Here is a 20010-nt window from a genome sequence, read left to right on the forward strand (position 1 = left end):
GGTTCCTGGGGAGGGAGGGGGCAGTTGGGGGCAACCCTGGAGTTGCTGCAGCCAGTGGGGTTGGGAGAACGGGAGGCACAATTTGAGGCCAGTAGGGCTGAACGTGGGGTGGAGGGGCCCAACCTGTGGGGTAAGGACAGTGTGGGGGTGTCTGGGGACAGCACAAGCCCTGGCACAATATTACCCTGGGGATGTAGTAGTGCTCCTTACCCTGGTGCTGAAGGAAGGGGGTGTCCCAGGCACCCCCAGCCTTACCTTGCAGGTCCCCCTGTGCCTCAGCAGCCCCTTGGTGGCTGCAGGGGGGCTCCACGTGCTCCACCCCCAGTGCCCATCCTGGCTGCTCAAAGCCAGCGCTGGGCATCCACGGGGGAAAAGGATGCACCCCGGGGGGAAACCGTCCCTTAATGTCCCCCTCCCCAGGTCCCACAAAAAAAGGGCACAGCAGAACACGGGCTCAGGAATATAAATCTCATTAAAATCTAGGATACTTTAGAAGTCTACACCGGGAGAGACACTGGCACAGGCAGCGCTGCCCAGGGACGCGCGCGTTATTGCTAACAATTAGAGGTGAACAGTAGCGGCGTGACACATGGGGCAGGGCACGGGCACCATGCGGGAAACTGCGCCTCTCCGCCGCGTCGCACGGGGGGCTCGGGATGGGGCCAGGGGAGCTGGAACGTCCTTGCCGGGGCTCAGCACCCTGCTGCCCCTCAGCCTGTCCCCGCCGCGCCACCCCGCGTCCCTGCGTGGGCCTCGGGGCTCCGGCACAGGGAGCGCGGTGCTGGCTGGCAGGGGAGCCTCGGGGTGGGAAGGGTCCCGTCCTCCCCACCCCAAAACCGAGAGCTACGGCCCCTCGGCTGTAGCTGGAAGACAGATTGAAAACCGCCCGGCCTTGCCAGTGCATCCTGCTCCACTAATACTGCTCGGGGACAAAACGTACCCAGATGGCTCGGAGCGAGCGGGCTGCCTCCGCCCTCCCATCTCCTCCGGTACCTCTTGCTAGCAGCAGCTGGGGGCCAGTCCTTCCTGCTCCCCCTTAGCACCATGGAAGGTTCCCCCCCTGCCCGTGCCAGGCCGTCGGGGACGCCAGGCGCCCGTGCCACCACCCAGGCACCCCAAGGTGCGGGGACGCTGCACGTAGCGGGGCTGTGGGTACGAGCGCACGCACGGCGCGCCCGTGGGTACCGAGGGTGTGTGCCCGCGTGCATGGGGGTGCGTGCGCCCAGGTGCACGCGTGCCTAAGTGCTTGTGCTTGTGCCTTGTGCTGGCGCGGGCAGTGCCCTCGCCCCGTTGCCCACCCCGTGCCCCGGGTGCCGTCCCTGCGCGTGGCCACCCCACCGAGGCCGGGGGCTCCCTTGCCACCACGGCCCCGTGGGACCGAGCCCGGGAGGGCTGTGCTGTGTCCCGGGGTGGGCAGCACCCCAAAAAGTGCCCCGGTGCCCTCTCCATCCGCGCGGCCCGAAGGTGCCAGTCCCCACGGGGCAGGTCCCCTGCAAAGTGCCTCTGGCTCCTGGCCCTCCCGGGGCTGTGCCCCCCCCCTCCTCTCGTGTCCCAGCGTCGCGCACGGAAGGTTACCGTAAACTTGAGGGTTAACAAACGCCACGGGGGGGGACGGGATTAACCGGAGAGGAGGTCGGGGGTCTCGGGGACGGGCGCTGAGAGCCCCCCGCCGTCCGGTGCGGCCCGGAGCCAGGCTCCGCCAGCGGAAGGTGCGAAAGTGTCACCGCGCGGGAGGGGTTAGAGGGGGTGCGGGGACGGCGGGGGGTCACAGTCTGGAGTCCTGGCTGTGGGCCAAGCCGTTGCTGCCCTGCACGGGGGACGCGGCCGCGGCCTCGCTCTGCGCCTTCTCCGGGTGCAGGGGCTGCACCTCCAGGTGGGACTCGGTGGAGGGGCTGAACGCCGGGGCGTAGCGCCCGCTGCGGTGCTCTGGCAGCGCCGGGCCCCAGTCCTTGCTCGCCTTGGTAGCGTTTTTCAAGCGCTAGAGAGAGGGAGATGGTAGGGGACAGGGTCAGCTCCCGCCGTCACACCCTGCCCCGGCCACCCCACCACGCCAGGACGCGCCGTGGCTGCTGCCCGCAGGTGTCTCCGAGCGCCCCGGGGTAGGGGACAGCCTGGTGGTAACCCCCAGCGGGGACGTGGGGGGCTGGCCCCGACCACCCACCTCCAGCAGCGTGTCCCCCTCGGAGCGGCACACTTTGTAGATGGCGTAGATGGGGATGCAGATGACGGAGGAGAGCGCCATGAGGAAACCGATGCTGATGGCCCAGGTGGGGTAGACGTAGTCGTTGTAGGAGATGGGCCGGTACTGGATCACTGTGAAGACCAGGATGAACTGGGGAGGGACAGGCAGGATCAGCCGGCGGGGAGCAGCCACCCTGCTCTGTCCCCTGCCCACAGCTGCTCCCACCTCCCCCCCCGGCCCCGTGCCCCCTGCCCGCGATGCTCACAAAGATGATGGCGGGCGAGATGAAGCGCCAGCAGATCTGGAAGAAGAACGGGGGCGGGAAGCCCAGCATCATCTCAATGTCCTTGAAGTAGTTGCGGTGCCCTGTGGGGACAGGTGGCCGTCAAGCCCCAGCAGGACCCCAAGCCCCTGTAGTGGGACCTTTGAGCCCCTTGGTCGTTGCCCAACGACCTTGCCAGCCTCGGCATCCAGCCACCAACTGGCCACGAGCCCCCAAGCCCCCACCCCACCGCGGGGGCACCTACCGTAGATGTACATGATGGCGACGCACATGATGCAGGAGATGACGACCAGGGAGAAGCTGGCGGCGTAGTTGTCCATCAGCAGGAGCCAGTAGATGCCCGCCTGCGAGAGGGACCCCGTTGGCGTGGCTGCACCGGTGCCACCGCGGCAGCACCCAGCCCAGATGCCACCACAGTTCCATGGCAATGATGGCTCAAGGACAGTGGCAATGACAGTGGCACAGGTCCCCCCCATCCCCATCAGCACCCCGGGGTGCCCCACCTGGGTGGTGAGCGGGATGCCCAGCAGGAAGCCTGCCACGGCCACCCCCAGCGTCACGAAGGTCTTCCTGCGGATGATCCACTCGTTGCCCACCTCGTCCACGATGGCCGTGACCAGCGTCTCCAGCAGGCAGAACTGCACGTGGGGTGGAGGGGGCAGCGCGTCAGCCTCAGCCCCATGGTGTCACCCCCCCTGTCTCCACCCCGCCGTGCCCTACCTGCGTGCCCAGCCCCAGGAGGATGAGCATGAAGAAGAAGAGGATGGACCAGAGCGGGGAGATGGGCAGCAGGGTCAGAGCCTCCGGGTAGGCGACGAAGGCCAAGCCGGGGCCGTGGTCGGCCACCTTGGAGATATCCACGCCCAGGTGGTTGGCCATGAAGCCCAGGATGGAGAAGATGACGAAGCCGGCGTAGACGCTGGTGGCGCAGTTGGTGATGCTGATGATGATGCTGTCCCTGCGGGGAGAGGCGGGTCAGGGGCCGGCGGCGGGGCCGGGAGGCGGCGCGGGGGGCACGGGCGGGCACTCACCGGTAGCAGTTGTTGTGGAACTTGTTGTAGGAGGCCATGGTGATGAGGCCACCCCAGGCGCAGCCCAGCGAGTAGAAGATCTGCGAGGCGGCATCACCCCACACCTGCACCACGGATGGGGTCAGCGCCATGTGCCACGTCCCCCCCCGGTCCTCCCCCGGTCCCCCAGTTGTCCCCGCTCACCTTGGCGTCCAGGATCTTGTCCCACTGGGGCGTCAGGTAGTACATGATGCCGGTGAGGGCCCCCTCCAGCGTGATGCCACGCACGAAGAGGATGGTGAGCACCACGTAGGGGAAGGTGGCCGTGAAGTACACCACCTGCGGGGAGGGGGCTCGGTGGGCGAGGACACGGGGCGAGGGGGCGGGGACACGGGGACATGGGGCGGGGCTACAGCCAGGTCACCCAAAAAGGGGGCGCATCCTGGAGCTGGGGCACGCGGGTACCTTCCCCGAGGACTTGACGCCCTTGATGAGGCAGAGGAAGACGACGACCCAGGAGACGCCGAGGCAGCCCAGCAGAGGCAGGCGCACCTCGCCCAGGTTCCCGATGTCATCCGAGAGGTTGAGCACGTACCTCCTGCGCCGGCGGGACGGCAAGCATCAGTGGGGCCCCGCCACCGACGTCCCCCATACCTCCCAGTCCCCCTCCCCAGTACCTCCAGTACTCCTTGCTGGGGCTGGTGCGCTTCTGGGTGGCGTTGAGGAGGTGGGTGAGGTTGACGGCGGCGTGGCTGGAGAGGTTCCCGTCCAGCACCCCCACGCAGTCGGGCGTGTTCCAGGCGTTGCTGCAGTACGTCCAGGGCAGCACGCGCGTCATGGACACAAAGAAGTAGTAGAAGGCAATACAGATCACCACGTTGTAGTAGATCCCGATGTACGTGGACACCACCATCATCCCGTAGCCCACGCCTGGGAACAGCACCGGGGAGGGGTGAGCGGCGCGGCGCGGGCAGTGCGGGGCTCGCGGCTCGGGGGCGGGCGGCACCGGGGCGAGGAGCATGCAGGGCTCAGCCCCCTGCCGGGCACGGGGAACTCCTTAGGGCACAGGGGGTGCGTGGCTGGCAGGACTGCGGGTGAGCCTGGAGGACCACGGGGCTGGGGGCTCTCCTTGCATAGCCATGGGGATTTGGAGCTGCAAGCACCCGGTGACAGAGGGCACCCAAGGACGGGGAAATACACCTAGGATGAATGCACCATGGTGGCCTGAATAACCTCTGTGGGGACACGTGTGGCAGTGCAGGGATGCGTGTGTAATGCAAGCACTGGATGCCGGGGCAGGAGTGTACGTCGTGCTGCAGGAGGGGAGCGTGCGGGGCACGTGTGGGGCGTGCGGGGATGCGTGCGATGTGTGCCAGGGAGGCAGCACGTCCTGGCGGGGATGTGTGAGCAGTGTGTGCGTGCACAGGCAGTGCGTGTGCAAGGCATGCAGGGCTGTGCAAGCAGCACGTGCCTGTGCAGGGCTGCACAACGTGCCGGAGGTTTGTGCCAGGGACACACCGGGAGCGTGGGCGTGCGCCCCGTGCCGCTGTGGGGACGGGCAGCCCCTTACCTTTGAACATGGGGCTGACCCTCCAGACGCCAAGGCAGCCCTGGCTGGCGAACTGCCCGAAGGAGAGCTCCATGAAGAAGAGGGGGATGCCGCAGAACACCAGCATGATGAAGTAGGGGAACATGAAGGCACCTGGCGGGCAGGAACCACAGGCTGTGAGCGGGCAGCAGCCCCACACACGGCCGTGCCCCCCCGGCACAGCTCAGGAGCAGGGCGCACGCCCCCATCCCCACCCCGGGGCCTCCCCTCGCCCCTACCCCAACAACACCCACCTCCCCCATTGCGGTAGCAGAGGTACGGGAAGCGCCAGACGTTGCCCAGCCCCACGGCGTAGCCCACGCTGGTCAGCACGAACTCGATCTGGTTGCCCCAGTTGCCGCGCTTGACGCTCTTGTCCTGCTTGCCCCGCTCCCCGGGCACGGCGCCGTTCTGCGGAGAGATGCGGCGGGGTGCCTCAGCCGGGGGGGACACCCCCGCCGGGCCCATCGGAGGGGTGACAGCCACCAAGCGGGGCCAGGAGGTCCCCTGCATCCTGCCCCATCCCTCCCCAGGCTGGGCAGCCCAGCGCCAACACCACCCCCCCCACTGTGCACGCGCAGTGCCAAGGAGAGGGGAGGCAGCGCTGGCAGCCCCCCCGCCCCACGCCGGCCCCGATGAATAGCTCTCCCCGGAGCCCGGCTGCAGAGAAGGAAGAGCCTGCAAGTCATACAAAGCAGGCTCGGGCGCCCGAGCACAAAGGGGCCTCTGTTCCTTCTCCCCCACCCCTTGCGCCCAGCAAAAAGGGGCCCCGCTGGGTGGCCACTGCCCGCAGCCGGGGGGGGGGAACCGTCGGACCCCCGGCCCCCCAGGCTGTGCCCTGGGGTGGGTGCCCTGGGATGGGGAGTGGGGTGCAGTGATGGGGTCAAGCTGGGGTCCCCCAACCCCAAGAAAGGTGTCCTGCGGTGGCAGTGGTGCTGACCCTTCCCATGCAGGTGGGACCCCCCCGGGGGACAGCTCCCGTGCCCATCAGCCCTAAACACGGGGAGGGGTGGGGGCAAGAATGGGCGCTTTGTGCAGCCCGCGGCACAATGCGCGCTCACACCGGGGATGACAACAAAGGGGACGGGTGCCCGTCACCCCCGGCGGAGATGGCACCCGCCACCCCATGGCCCTGTCCCAGCGTGGCCCCGAGCTCCCCCCGAGCTCCCCGAGACGCTGCCCAGCTCCGGGCCAGCCAGGGGTTGGTGATATTTTTTGGGGAGCTGCTGGCATTGCCTGCGCCCCCCGTGCCGGGCCAGGAATGGGGAGCCGTCGCTGCGGATCTGCTGACGCCGGCGGGGCGCGGGCAGCAGGCGCGGTGCACCAAACCGTGTCATTCGATTAGGGCCGGCGCAGCCGGGACGTGATGCCCGGCGACTCCGGCACCGCGCTGCCAAACAAAGCCATCTGCTGCGGAGCGGGGCCCGCACGCGCCAGGGGTGGCGGGGGGGCGGCGGGGGCAGCGGGACGCACAGCGGGGGGCTTGGGGAGGATTTGGGGTGGGCTATAGGGGCTGTAGGGGCAATAGGTGGCAATACACTGGCCATACTCAGCTGGGGTACTGGGGTGCCCGTGCCAGGCCCCACAGGAAAAGGGTGCGTGGAAAATGTGCCCACAGCATCCCGGCTCTCCCAGCACCCATGGGTGCTCCTGCCCAGCCCCCAGGACCACCCCTCGTCCTCCTCGCATGTCCCCACATCCCCCCCAGGCATAAGGTGGGGGATCCTGGTCTGCCCTAGGGCACAGCCTCTGCTTGTGGGGTCCTGCGTGGGGTGGGGTGGAGGGGTCCCCAGGGCGTGGGGGTGATGCTGGCGATGTCCCCATGTTGGGGTGCGCTCATGCGGGATGATCCCATTGGGAAGCCCCTGATAAAGCTGCTGAGATGCTTGCACTGATGAGGCACCCCAATTTTGAGGCACCTGGCAGCAGTGCTCCAAGAGAGCTCCGGCCCTCTGCCATCCCATGCTGCAGCACAGGGCTAAGGCACGCTTGTCCCCAATAAGGGGACAGCCACATGTGTGCCCAAGCACGCACACGTGTGCACACGCTTGCATGCTCACCCATCAGCCCGCTACAATCCCCCACCCCCCACCCCAATCTGGGAAGGTCGCCCCGTCCTTTCCACTCATTAACCACCCAGCTGCGTGGCAAAAAAAAAAAAAAGGGGGGGGAACCCAAGGGCCTGCGAGACGAGCCCCTCACCCTGCTTCGTGTTGTGGGGATGGGATTTAACACAGGGGCAGCACCCTGCTCCAATTCCCCTAAATTTTCCACGCACAGCGGGGAGGAAGGGTGCCCTGTGCGCCCCAAACGTCCCTTTTGGGGACGTTTGGGGCGCACAGGGCACCCTTCCTCCCCGGGACCCTACAAGACAGCCAAAGCATCCCCGGTCCCGCAGCGCAGGCACCATCCATCACGGCGCCTGGCACCGGAGCCTTTCTCATGCTAAGCAGCGCTGCCTCGCACAATGGCAGCTTGGCCGGGGTGCCCGGATGCCCCCCACTTCCCCAAGGGACCGTCCCCTCCCCCTGATTTATGCCTGGGAAGCTGATGGCTGCAGGAGGGCGGGGGGGGGACACACGTCCCCGTGGGGTGAGTGGAGGCAGAAGCACCTGGGGACCCCCAGTGTGTCTCCAGCGTGGATCCCCCCCTTCTTAAATTGCCCCCCCGGGGGTATTCCAGCCCCACAGAGGCACCCTATGGGACATCAGCCTTATCCATTTTTGTGTGGGGGCCCCGTTCTGTGGGGGACAGGGATGGGGTCACAGGGAGAGGGGTGCCTGCTGCTCTTCCAGCTGCCCGGGGCTCCTGGGTGCCGTGGGAAGAGGGGCAGAGGGGCCATCAGTAGGTCTCAGAGTGAACAGCCCCAAAACACAGCCCCTTGCTCAAGCAAACCCTTCCTGCTCCCAACGCAGCTGGGTTCCCGGGGGGGCTTGAGGTAGAGGCAGGCAGAGGGGTCCACATTTGGGTACCTCCAGAGCCACCCTCCTCCCCTGCAGCACCCCACGTCCCTGCTGGATAGGGGGGGTTCAGGGGGCCCTACAGACCCGTGGCCATGCCCCAGGGCTGGCACAGAGCACCCTGGAGAGCCCCGGCGGCAGGGGACAGCGCTGGCACGGCCACCACCACCCCGTCCCCTTGCCGCAGCCCCCCCAGACCCCGCTCTCACCACCCCACTGACCTGCTGGCGGGGCCGGGGGGGGCCCGGTTGCCCGTGGCTGCACCCCGGGGGGCCAGGCTGGCCGGCTCCATGCGTCCCCGGCTTCATTGGCACCGCTGGGTCCCGCGCGGTGGCAGCTGCCCGCCCGCCTCCCCCCGCCCGCTGCCTGCAGGGCTTGGCACTGCGCCCCCCTCGCCTCCCAGCCCGGCCCCTTCGCCCCACAGCCGTGCCCCCGCCAGCAAGGTGTGTGTGTGTGTGTGTGTGTGTGTGTGTCCTCCCAGCAGGGACAGGAGAAGGGGGCTGCACGGTGCTGAGCCCTGGCACAGCTCACATCCTTGCTTAATGAGGCCTCATTAGCGGGGTCCAGCTGTTTGCAGCCCCGCACGCTCCGGCGGGCAGCACTGCCCTCCCTGCGGGGCTCATCCTGCCCCCGCAGCCCCTGGCTCCTTCCCACACCGCAGCCTGGCAGAGGGCAGCGTCCCCTCGCTGTCCCCCATGTGCTGTCCCATTCCCATGCCCCCAGCCTCTCCCATCTTCCTGCCCCTCTCCCATCACCGTGACGCTGCCCAGCCTCGCACATCCGACCCCAACCTAGGTTTGGGCACTGCTGGGACCTGGCACGGCCCGATATGGGGACGGGGGCGCTGGGACGAGCCTGCCCGGTGGCACATCCCCAGCCTGGTCCCATGCCACCTCTCCCTGACATCAGCCGAGCTGCTGGGCATCACAGGGATCCACGGCAGTCACCACAAGGTCACAGCCCCGCGGGGGGACCATCTGCCTGGCAGGAGGGCTGCGCTGCCAGCCCCCCACCGCCCCGACACCCCCAGCCTCACCACTCTCACCCCTATCCCCCTGCCCAACGCGGGCTGGGACCCCCGGTAGGGTGCCACATCCCATGGGAGGGCAGAGGCAGGGAGCCCCCCAGCAAGGCTCGGGGTGCCCCAGCTGCTCCCAGCCCCGCGCCCCGGCTGGGGAGCGCGGCCAAAGCGCCAGCCAGGCGTGATGGAGCACCGAGGGCGGGGGGACGGGCGCTTTCAGGAGACCATCTGGGGTCCGGGCAGCGGCGCTGCGGGCGCACACGTGTGCCGTTCACGTGTGCGGGGCGGGCGCTCGGCTTCCCACACCGGCACCCAGCGCTCGGCCCCATCCCTGTCCTCTCCTGCACCGGCTGCCCGGGATGCTCCCAGGGCACGGGGAGCAGCACCCAGCTGTGCCCCCCTGGGACACGCAGCCTCCCCCTCGTGCCACCCCAGTGGCAGGGACAGGGGGATGGAGCCAAGCCCTCCAGCCCTGTTCCACGTGCAGCCCTGCGCCCCGACACCCTACAAGGTGCCCACCTGCACCCCTCCACGGCCTGGCTCACTGCACCGCCTTGCTTGGGCTACCAACACGCCACCACCAGATGTCCTTCCCCAGGCACAGGGCCCTGAGCTCTCCCAGCTCCCCAGTCCCTGCGTGCTCTGGCTCTGGGAGCATCATTCCTGCCCCTGCAGCCCCCATCACCCCGTCCCCAAGCAGGGCTGCAGGGTGCCCAGGGCAGGGACGCCACCCGGGGACCTACCAGGTGCCACCAGCCCCTAGCCGGGCGCTTCCCGCCGGGGCTGCCTCTCTCCGGCCCCATTCTCACGGCGCGGGCACGATTCTCCTGGAGCGCTCAGGCAGAAAAATCCCCCGCCGGCCCCCCCCAGCGCTGCCCCTTGTTATTCCGGGAAGGGCTCCCGCAGCCAAGAGCCGCTTCCGCAGCTCCTGCTCGCTCTGCTGGCCCCCCTGCCCGGGGCCGGCGGCACCGCGCTGCTGGGGGTGTCTGGGACAGGGCAGGGCCCCCCCAAGCTTTGTAATCCCTGCGAGCACGGTGCCAGCGGTGCCTGCCCGGGCTGGGACAGGCGATGGCAGGAGCCCACCTGAGCCATGCACCCCCCGGGCCAAGCGCTGCCCGGCTGTGCCAGCAAAGCAAGGCTGGGAGTCAGGAGCCGCTGGCACGGCTGGAGCCCAAACAAAGCCCGCTGCTGGGGACAAAACAAAATGTCCTGAAAGGACAGGGAGGGAGAGGCTGTCGGATCCCCCTGCTCGGCCACACAGGGACTGAGCCAGCCCCTGGAGCTCCCCTGCATCCCAGAGCCTGCTGCGCACCCGCTGCCACGGCCCCTGCTTTTTTGGGAGGGGAAGGGGCAGTGTGTCCCCCCTCCTGCCTGCGGTTTGGAGCCAGCAGGCACAGAATTACACGGGCATCCACACGCATGGCATTCCTGTCTCACCAGCAGGCCGCAGACCCCAGCCCGCAGGCGGGGAAATGAAGGCACAGCCGCACACCACAGCCAGGGGAAGGAGAGCCTCAGCCGTCACCCCCTGTCCTCCCCAAAACGGGCACCCCGAGCACCGCCACCACCCCCCCCCGGGCACAGGGACTGTGCCATGGGACCTCAGTCGGGCTTGGGAACTGCACCTGCTGGCAGGGATTAGAGGGCAGGGCAGGGGCCACGCTTTGCCAGGCTGTTTGCGCGGCGCTGGAGGCAGGCCAAGGAGATTAGCTGCCTTCCCCAATGACCCAGAAAGCTCAGCAGCCAAAGCCCTGTCCCGCGACACCTCGTCCCAGGGCACTTGCAGCTGGCCCAGCGCAGGGATGCTCCTGTGAGGGATGCTGCCGTGCTCCCTGCCAGCTCCCAGCACCGCCGTGCCCTGCGCCCACCCTGCTCGGGGAGCCCCTCGCCCTGCAAACGGGGAGCAGAGGGCTGCGGGACGGGGTTACCGGCGCACCGGGTGCCAGACCCCTGCGGTTTCCCTTCCTCCCCAGCTCCCCGTGTGCCGTGGGCTGGGCAGGGCCTTTGGAGAAGCGAGTTAAAGATTGACCAGGAGCAGGTGGGCGCTGGGTGCCTGGCTCCCCGCTGTCAGTGCTGCGGCCACGGCAAGGACACGGCAGCAGCGTGGAGGCGCGGGGCTCGTGGCAAGCATGACGCACACGCAGGGGCACCGGCACGGCACGCACGGGGATGGCAGAGCTCCAGCCGAGCCTGGCAACGTCCCCAGCACCTCACCGAGCCCAACCGTGGGGAAATTTGCCTTCCCACCCCTGCCACGGGCAGGAGGGGAGCCCGGTGCCGCCGCGGGCACTGCCGGCAGGGCCACGCTGGGCCAGGCAGCGAGGGAGCCGTGCACACACGTGCTGGGAGCGCCCGCTGGAGCGCACCGCTCCCCTGGCTCCCGGCTTCCCAGGGAAGTGCTGGCTCCAAGCCCTCTGGCTGGAGCGTGCAGCTATTTCGGGAAGCCCCCCGGGAAGGGGAGGGGGGCGAGCATGTCAGCCCCGGAGCTCAGTTCCCACCTACAGGGGAAAAGGCAGAAGCCCAGCCCAGCCTGCGCTCACCTGCAGGGCACGGGCGGCTGCTCAGGGCAGCGGGGCTCCGGGTTCCCAAATCCCTCGTCTGCGAGGGTACAGCAGTGACCAGCACGGGGTCATTGCAGCCCTCCCAGGAGGACATTGCACATGCCTGTGCCAGGGGGTGAGGGCAGCGCACCCCACAACGCAGTGCTGGTGGGGATGTGGGGTCGGTGCCTGCCTCTGCCTGCATCCCATTGCTCCTGCTGTCAGGGAGAGCTGGCAGGGGTGGACGCAGAGGGTGGCAGCCCCGTCCCCTGCCCCTGCAGGAGCTTGTACCCAGCACAGAGAGGTGCCCGTGCCCAGCAAAGGTGGAGGAGCCGCGCAGCTTTCCCGCCTTCCCCTGGAGAGCTGGGGCGGGCGATAAAGCAGGCAGCGTGCCTGAGCAGGGCGATAGCATCTGCAGGCGGTGAGACACCACACCCCGAGCCTCGCGGGCAGCGGGCTGGGAGCGAGAAACCGCTGGCGGCTCCATCAAGGGGCCCCCCAGGCGCCGTGCTGGGGGCACAACCCCGGCAGGGCATCCCGGTGGCCACCTGGAGCCCCTTAGGAGCCCCGGCATCCCGCTCCCTCGCCCTGCATCGGGTGCTCTGCATCCACCGCAGGGTTTCCCCCAGGTCAGCCCACTCCCCGCGCCCCAGCACTCACCAGCAGCCCCTCGCTGCACTTATCGGCCATCCCTGGAGGCTGGAGCGCGTTCCCGGCTGCCCGCCGTGGGGTCCCTGGCTCTCCGTCGCGCTGGCTGCGGCACTGGCACCCGCACGCTTCAATCCACGGGCAGAGCGAGCTGGGCAGAGAAACCAAGAGGGACGTGACTGGTGGGGTGGGCACGTCCCCGCCCCGGGCCTCCCCCTCCATCCGGGCAGCAGGGGGATGTGCCAGGCGGGTGGCTGCCCCGTACCTGGCCGCAGGGTGGGTGGGAATGGGGCCAGGGGTCCCCCTGAGGGTCTCCTCCTCGCTCCCACCCCCCCAGCATCTCCGAACCCCCGGCACGGCCACGATCGGTGGCTCCCAGGTGTTTCCCAAGAAGCAGTTAAAGATTTACCCGCTGCGGACAGGCGACCTTGCGGGCAGCTGGCTCCCAGCCGCCCGGCGGGTGGGCGTCGGGGGGCCCCGTGCGTCCCCCAGCCAGAGCTGGAGCCGAAGTGGCCGCGGCGGGCGGCAGCGCCGGGACTGGGCGCAGTGCGGGGCCAGCTCAGGGCTCAGCTGCCGCGGAGGACACAGATGGGAACCGATTGCCTTCTGCCCCGGTGCCTCGCGTGCACGTGCAGCGCAGGGGGGGCGAGCCAGCGGGCTCTGCCACAGCCAGGTGCTGCTGCATCAGGCACGGGAGGGGGATGCGGCCCCCCCTGACCATTGCTCCTGCCCCATCCTGGGGCTGCTGGGGCCAGGGGGGCGCCTGGGCTTGACCTTCCTCCCTCCCGGGAGGGATGGGGGCTCTTGCAAAACAGCGGGGCGCGTGGCTGTGCAAGCAGCGGTGTTTGCAGATCCCACACCAGCTCCTGGCGCCCTTGCTGGCCGGGAAAGGACCCCTGCCCCCAGCCAAGGGTCCCCGACGGAGGCCCAGTGCCCCAGGCTGCCGTGGGTCTGGAGCAATCAGCAGAGGGGCACGAGGCCCTGAACGCATCGGGAGGGAGCGTGGGTGGTGGAGATAAAGGGCAGGAGGCCGGGGGATGCGGGCAAGCCCCCAGCCCCGGCTGCAGCCCCCCGGCACAGGCAGGCTGCTGCCCGCAGATACCGCATCCCACTGCCAAGCCCCTCCCTGGGAGCGGCTGCATTTCCAGGGGGGGGACGAGGTGTTGTCACCGCACGGGGAGGGAGGACAACAAGCCCCGGGAACCTGTCAGAGGGGGCAGGCATGGGGCCAGCGGCCAGACCTCCTCCCCGCCACACACCTATTTGCCAACAAGCCGAACGCCGCCCTCCCCACGGCCCTGAATTTGGCCTGGGAACTCATCACCTGCCCGTGCTGGGAGGGGAAAGCACCCACGGGAGGGCCCGCCGCTCCCCCAGGGCTCTGCCAGGCAGCGATAAGGCCACGCGTGTGCACGGCAGCTGCTGGCTGCGGCTCCCTGCCCGGCACAAAGGCGAGAGCACCCAGCCAGGCACGGGCCCAGCAGGGATGCAGGGCTCCAGGGATGCCCAAATCCGCAGCATCCCTCGAGGCAGCCGGGCACAGGCTCTATGGGATGCCCTTCCTGGTGTCACAGCGTGCCGTGACCGCTCGGAGCACCCTGTCCCTGACAGGTGACGGGTGGCACCGCCACCGTGCCACACCTCGGCACGGCACGGCACGGCAGCGCCCAGGGGAAGGAGGCAGCGGGTGCCTTCCCGCAGGATGTGGCACCGGGGGGTGCCCGGCACGGCCGATGCCACCTGCGGAGCCATTTCCTCCGCCAGCATCCCCGCGGGCACAGCGAACGGGGGGGCGCACGGAGCCGAGCCCGGCTTCGCCCCCTCCATCCCCGCGATGCGCCCGGTGCGGCACGGCGGCGGCGGCGGCGGCGGGGGGGGCCCGGGTTACATCAGCCGCCACGTGGTGGCTGCTCCGCCGCCCCGCCCCGGCACATGCCCGTGGAAAATTACCGCCGGCCCCCCCTCTACAGCACCGGGCCGGGCCTCCCCGGGCCCCGCCGCCCCCGGCCCCACCGCCGGGAACGGCACCGGGCGGCCCCGCTCGGCCCCTGCGCCCGGAGCGCAACAGATGCGGGAGCGCCGCGCATCCCGGCCCCGCCGCCAGCGCCACCCCGCTGCGCTCCCCCCCCCGGTGTCCCCCTTCCCGGTGCCCCCTCCCCGGTGCCGGGCCGAGCCGGGCAGCCGGTGGAGGTGCTCGCCCTTACCGTGCCCATGCCGCCGCCCCCCGGCCCCTCCCGCGGCTCCCAGCGGGTCCCCGGTGGCTCCGCGCCCCCCGGGCCGCCGGCGGTAGCGGTGAGCGCCAGGCCCGGTGCCGTGCCGCCGCCGCCGGTGCTGCCGAGTTAAATGAAAGTTTGGAGGTCGGTGGGGGCTGGCACCGCCTCTCGCCCCCGCCGCTGCGCTCCGCCTCCAGAGCTCCCCAGCGCCCCGCTCCGGTACCGGCACCGGGGGCAGCGGAGTACCCGCGGCACCCCCGGCCCCGCAGTGCGCACAGCGGGAGGGCACGCGGGGGAGCTTGCACACGCGTGCACACGCATGCACACACATGCACACGCGTGCACATGCGTGCACACGGATGTACAGGCATCTACATGCAACCCACACGCATCCACATACAGCCCACACGCATCCGCACGCATCCACACACATCCACCGGTATGCACATGCAGCCACACACCTCCACACGCGTGCACACACATGCACACACACCCACACACATGCACACACACCCACATGCTTGCACACACACCCACACGCATGCATACCCACCCACACCCATGCACATGCATGCCCGTGGGCACCCACGCCCCGTGCAGGCTCACACAGGCCCTGGGCACGCGTGGGCACGTGTGGGCTGTGCGGTCACAGCCAGCCTCACGCAGGGCACACACAGGGATTTGCACACGCATGGGGAGTGCCACACACAGTGCACGCACAGCTCACATGCCACCAGGGCACAGCACCATGAGGGGATGGCCGCAGGATCTGGCCAGGATGTGTGCAATGAGTGTGACCATTGTGCAGGCGTGTGCGTGTGTGCACATACATGTGGCTGCTGCATGTTCCCATGCACATGTGTGCTGCAGCACATGACTGTGTATGCACAAGTGTGTGCACGTCTGCACAGGTCTATTTACACGTGTGTGTGCCCATGTGCACACATCAGCGCTGTGTCCGTGCCCCAGCCACGCGTGTGCTCCCACACCCGTATGCAACCCCTCGAGCCCACACGTATGAGCACACATGTACGGGCACGCGTGTGCAGAGGCACGTGAGCGCGCACCCATGCCCACAGACCAACCTCTGCCCGTGGGTCCTGCGCCCGTGTGCGTGTGTGCACATGCGTGAGCAGCCAGCGCTCGCCCCCGCAGCCTCGCCAGATGTTTCCAGTAAGGCATGACGGGTGCGCCTGGGGCCGCCCCTCGCCTGGCCCCTTGCCGAGGCCTCCCCTTCCCTCCTCTCCCCGCCGGGCTCCCTGCGTGCCGGGACGGGTGCCTGCACCCCCAGCACCCTGCCCTGCTGCCTGCATCAGCCCCATTTCTCCAGGCCCCAAGGCAACCACAGGGAGCGTGCTTCCCCCTTCACCCCAAAACCGTCTCCCCGAGCACACCGACAGACCCCGTGTGTCTGTCCCCACCCCAGGCTCTGTGCCGACCCGCTCTGTCCCCATGGGTCACATCCTGCTGAAGGAAACCCTCTGCATGGGATGGCAGTGGGGGGGAGCACCGATGGGGTGGGAGTTTTGGGGTGTATGGTGGCTACCTCAGGCCCACGTTGGGCTACGAGGATGGGGAGATGGTGGCAGCAGGCTCACTTTGTCACTGCTTTTGTTTTGCAAGCGCAGCGGAGGCAGAGCCGTGACACCCCTAGCAGGAAGGGGAAGGTGGCAGCGAAACCCGCGGGTGCTCAGGTCCTCCCACACTCCCGCGGCGCCTGCTGATGTTTGCTCTGCCCCAGAGCCCGGGGAACCTGCTAGCACCTCGCTCCCGGCCCTGCAGCCCAAATCCAGCATCCCACATCTGGCAGCCCGCATCCCCAACGCAGCAAACTCCTGCAGCCCGCACCCCTGCCGCAGGGCTGGATTCCCAGGGATGAAGCTCATGCTTTCAAACCCCAGCACAGCTTTGTGCAGGCAGGGCTGGCCCCAGAGCTCCTGCAGCCAGCCTCTGAATCCTTGCACAGACCAAATGCAAGGATGGGGTTTGGGGCACGCCAGGCGGGGTGGGCTGTGCGAGCCCCATGGGGATCGGAGGTCTCTGCTCCAACCCACAGGGCTCCTTGGGGTCTCGGTCCATTTCTGAGCACCTCCTCTGTGCTCTCTCTGACGTTTTGACTTCTACAAAGACGACGAGGGGCCCTGCAGCCCTCAGCCAGGGGCAGTCCCTGGAGTGCAAGGCTGCGGTGCCAGAGGGATGTGGGATATGTGCGAGCACCAGGCTGTTCCCATGCCCCCTTCACCCATCTCCCTGCACCTGGAAGAAATCACCCCTCAATTCCTCCCTCCCTGGGGGCACCCATCTCTCTCCCACCTTGCCATCCATCCTCTGAGCTGGCTGGCATCACAGCATCCCCAGAGTGCAGTGGGGTGGTGGGGGTGACACCACAACCCCCCTCTCTGGTGCCATTCAGATCTGTGGGGCTGGCAGTGACCCACTGTGGGCAGCCCGTGGGATCCCTGCAGCGGGCTCCTGTCCTGTCCTGCCCTGTCCTGCCCTGTCCTGTCCTCTCCTCCCCTCCCCTCTCTTCTCTTTTCTTCTCCTTGCCCATCTCCATGGGTGCTGTTTCCTGGGAAACTGCGGGCAAACGCGGGCAGGGAGCCAGAGGGGTGAAGGGTGGGGAGGAAATGCCAGCTCCCAGCACCTGAGGCAGGGATGGGACGGCCCAAACGGCAGCGAGAGCTGGAGGTTTCCACAGCACCGTGGCAATCCCCCACTGCTCGGAGCTGGGGACCAGCAGGGACTGGGGGACCACACTCTCATCCCAGTCCCCCAGCTCCCTGCTGGATCCAGGAGGGGGACTGGGCTGGCAGGGGATGCGTTATCAGGAAGGACCCTGCCAAATGGGCAGGGGAAGCTCGAGGGAAGACCCTCCACCTCGTGCCTTGCCCTTTCTGCTGGCTCATCTTTTGTGTTTGTTTTGTTTTGTTTTGTTTTTTCTCCCTTGTACTCTCCCCATCCTGCGCAGCACGCGGGGAAGAGGAACTGGCCCATGACGGCACGGCATCTGCCCCACGGCTCCGGCGATGCTATCAGAGCTGATGGAAAGCACCCAGAATTGTTCCTGGTCTGCCAGCAGCTTGAAGCCACCTGGTGGGAACGCTCACGGCGAGGACCTGGCGTGTTGGCAGCGCCGTGGGGACAGTGCCACCCTCCTGCCGTGGCGCTCCCTCACACCCAGCCCCGTGTCCCCGCTGTGCCGAGAGCTGCCCCGTGCCCAGCCCCGGGCTCAGCTCCCCCAGCCCTGCCCCAGGCTTTGCCAACAACTCACCCCCTCGGGCTGCAGGATTTGGCCAAGTTCTGAGGTCTGGAGGAGCGCCAGGGCAGGCGAGTGCTGCCGGGGCTGGGAGGAGCGCAGCGGGCACCGCTGCTCCCGGCTGCGGGGAGCCGACGTCGCCAGCAACTCAGCCACAGCTCCCGGGGACTTTCCACTCAGCTACCTGCTGCTGACCTGGAAAAATACCCTTGGTGGAGCGCCCAGCCCGGCCCCGCAGGCAGGGAGATGGGGTGGGAAAATCCCCACGGCATCCTTGGGCTGGTGGCTGCGAGGGAAGGCGCCGTCCCCCTGTGCTGCCCCACGCTGCCCTCCCCGCCGGCCGCCTTGGCAGCACGCAGCGCCCGGCTTGTGTTTCACACCGCGGACACGTGCACCCAGCGGGGACAGCCCCGGGCACACACAAGGGCTGCATTGCTGGGAGCTAATGCTTTGGCTGCAGGTCCCCAGGCTGTTGTTCCTCCTCGTGCTCTGCTCGCACCCGGCTGGGAGGAACAGAGCCGCTCGGATGTGCTGAGCGTTGCCACATCGCCTGGAGATGTTTGCTGGGCGCAGGGCGCAGCAGGGTGCCGGGGACCCCATGGGAAGCGTGCGCCTCCCCTAACGCTACCCAGGGCAGCACCCGGGTCCCTGCTGCAGCCCGGGCTCTGTGCTGCAGCGAGCACGACAGCTGGGGCGCCTGGGGCTGCCCAAAATAGCTGTCCCCACTCCCCCCCTCTGCCTGGCCGCAGGCAGCTCTCCCATGACAGCGTCCTGCGACCCGGAGCAGCTGGAGGCAGCTGCCACCCTGCTGCAGCGCTCAGCCCTCTGCCCGTGGGCTGCTGGCTGTGGGGCACCCCGGGCTGGGATCAGCACCACCCCCCAGGACCGTGTCCCCCTGTGCCCCCAGATGGGGAGAGCTGTCCCCAATCCCATCCTCGCTGTGCCACCAGCCAGCAGCACACAGGGACCATGCTCATGCCTCTCTGCCACCTCCCGTTGTCCAGCCTGGCAAAGGGGCAGCTTTTCTGGGGGTCTGTGCGCCCTGTGCAGGTCCCTGGGGACGGTCCCCAACCCCGTCTCCTCTGCACCTCGAGGCAGCGAGGAGGAACGCGGCGCTGCCCGCCCTGCTGGCCCCGCGTGCTCCGTCCTGTCCTGCGTGACACAGGGCTTTCGGTTCCCCATGGGGCATGGGGCAAACAGCCACACAGCCCCTCCGCCACATCACGCCTCTGAGCCCTGCTGAAATTCCCTGAGGGGAATTCGGCTGAGTGTGCCCTGGGCTGGAGCGTGGCACCGAGCGGTGACGGCAGCCCCTGGTGGCTCTAACACACTGCTCCAGCAAGGGTGCTGGCGTGGTCCTGGCCACAACACCCTCCTGTGCAGTAGAAATAATAAACTGTCTTTTATTTTCATTTTTTATTTTACTTCTAATAAGTTGTTGTAACGGATCAGATGACCAAGACAGGCCAACCCTCCCCACCGCCAGGCTCTGCTCGGTGTGCTGAGGTCTGCCCGGTGCCGCGCACCTTGGGCTTCCCAAGGGGGGCCAGGAGAGCTGTGCAGGAGGATGCTGGGCTGGGTGCCCTGCTGGCCCCAGGGTGCCGGGAGGCTGCGAAGGAGCCGGGCTCCCTCTGCGGACAGTTACTGCTCACTGCACCCTCCGGCAGAGCTGCTGGGGGGGGGGCCGGAGCTGCCCGGCTCCTTCCCGGTCCCCTGCGCCCTCGCTGCGTCCTGCGGGTTTGGCACAGCGGTGTGCAGGGTTTAGTCTCCAGATCCCAGCCACCAGCTGTGCTTCCAGGGCTTTTTTTTGGGAGGGATCCGGCTCTTGTTGCTGCCACTGCTGGGGCCAAGTTGTCTCCTCCTGGGGTGCCCCATGAGGCAGCATGGTGCTGTGCGTGGCTCAGCTGGGTGCTGGTGGTGTCCCCCCAGAGGCTGGGCACTGCTCATCCCAGCGTGACCCGTGTCCCTGGGGAGAGCTGCCTTTTCTTCTCCCTCCAGTGCCAGTCACAGCAGATAAAATCCAAATATCCCTGCCCGCATGCAAATGAGCTCTGGGGCACTTCTGCGTCGTGCCCAGGGACAGGCACCCTCTGGGACACAGCCAGGCTGTGCCGCACACAGCTCCCAGTCCCCAGGACACGCACCCAGTCCTGACCTGCTGGTCATCCTCACGGCTCCTAATGTGACTTGGCAGCAGTAAGGAAGCAGGGGACAGAGGGGACAGCGGGGCTGGAAGGGGTGGCCCAGGCCACCAGGATGTTTTGGGTTGGGAGGCAGGGATTTTAGGGCCAGCAGCAGGTGGAAGGCTT

The 20010-nt window shown here is 68.3% G+C and overlaps 1 protein-coding gene across 2 annotated transcripts; it reads right to left on the bottom strand.

Annotated features, from left to right (window-relative positions):
- Window positions 1-454: 454 nt before the first annotated feature.
- SLC6A9 (solute carrier family 6 member 9) lies at window positions 455-14602 on the bottom strand. Of its 2 annotated transcripts, XM_038183016.2 has the most exons (14): window positions 14437-14602; window positions 12245-12383; window positions 5318-5474; window positions 5046-5177; window positions 4153-4405; window positions 3941-4073; window positions 3680-3814; window positions 3497-3600; window positions 3186-3423; window positions 2969-3103; window positions 2710-2809; window positions 2448-2548; window positions 2162-2332; window positions 455-1978 (listed from the first exon to the last, which is right to left on the bottom strand). In XM_038183016.2, the coding sequence occupies exons 2-14, from the start codon at window positions 12272-12274 to the stop codon at window positions 1766-1768; spliced, it is 1902 nt and encodes a 633-aa protein (XP_038038944.1). In that variant the 5' UTR covers window positions 12275-12383; window positions 14437-14602; the 3' UTR covers window positions 455-1765. The 2 variants fall into 2 exon arrangements, with proteins under 2 accessions (XP_038038944.1, XP_038038943.2); XM_038183015.2 differs by lacking the exons at window positions 12245-12383; window positions 14437-14602 and adding an exon at window positions 8245-8392.
- Window positions 14603-20010: the final 5408 nt, after the last annotated feature.

Source organism: Anas platyrhynchos, chromosome 8 (genome assembly GCF_047663525.1).
Source record: "Anas platyrhynchos isolate ZD024472 breed Pekin duck chromosome 8, IASCAAS_PekinDuck_T2T, whole genome shotgun sequence".
In the NCBI taxonomy this organism is placed as follows: Eukaryota; Metazoa; Chordata; class Aves; order Anseriformes; family Anatidae; genus Anas; species Anas platyrhynchos.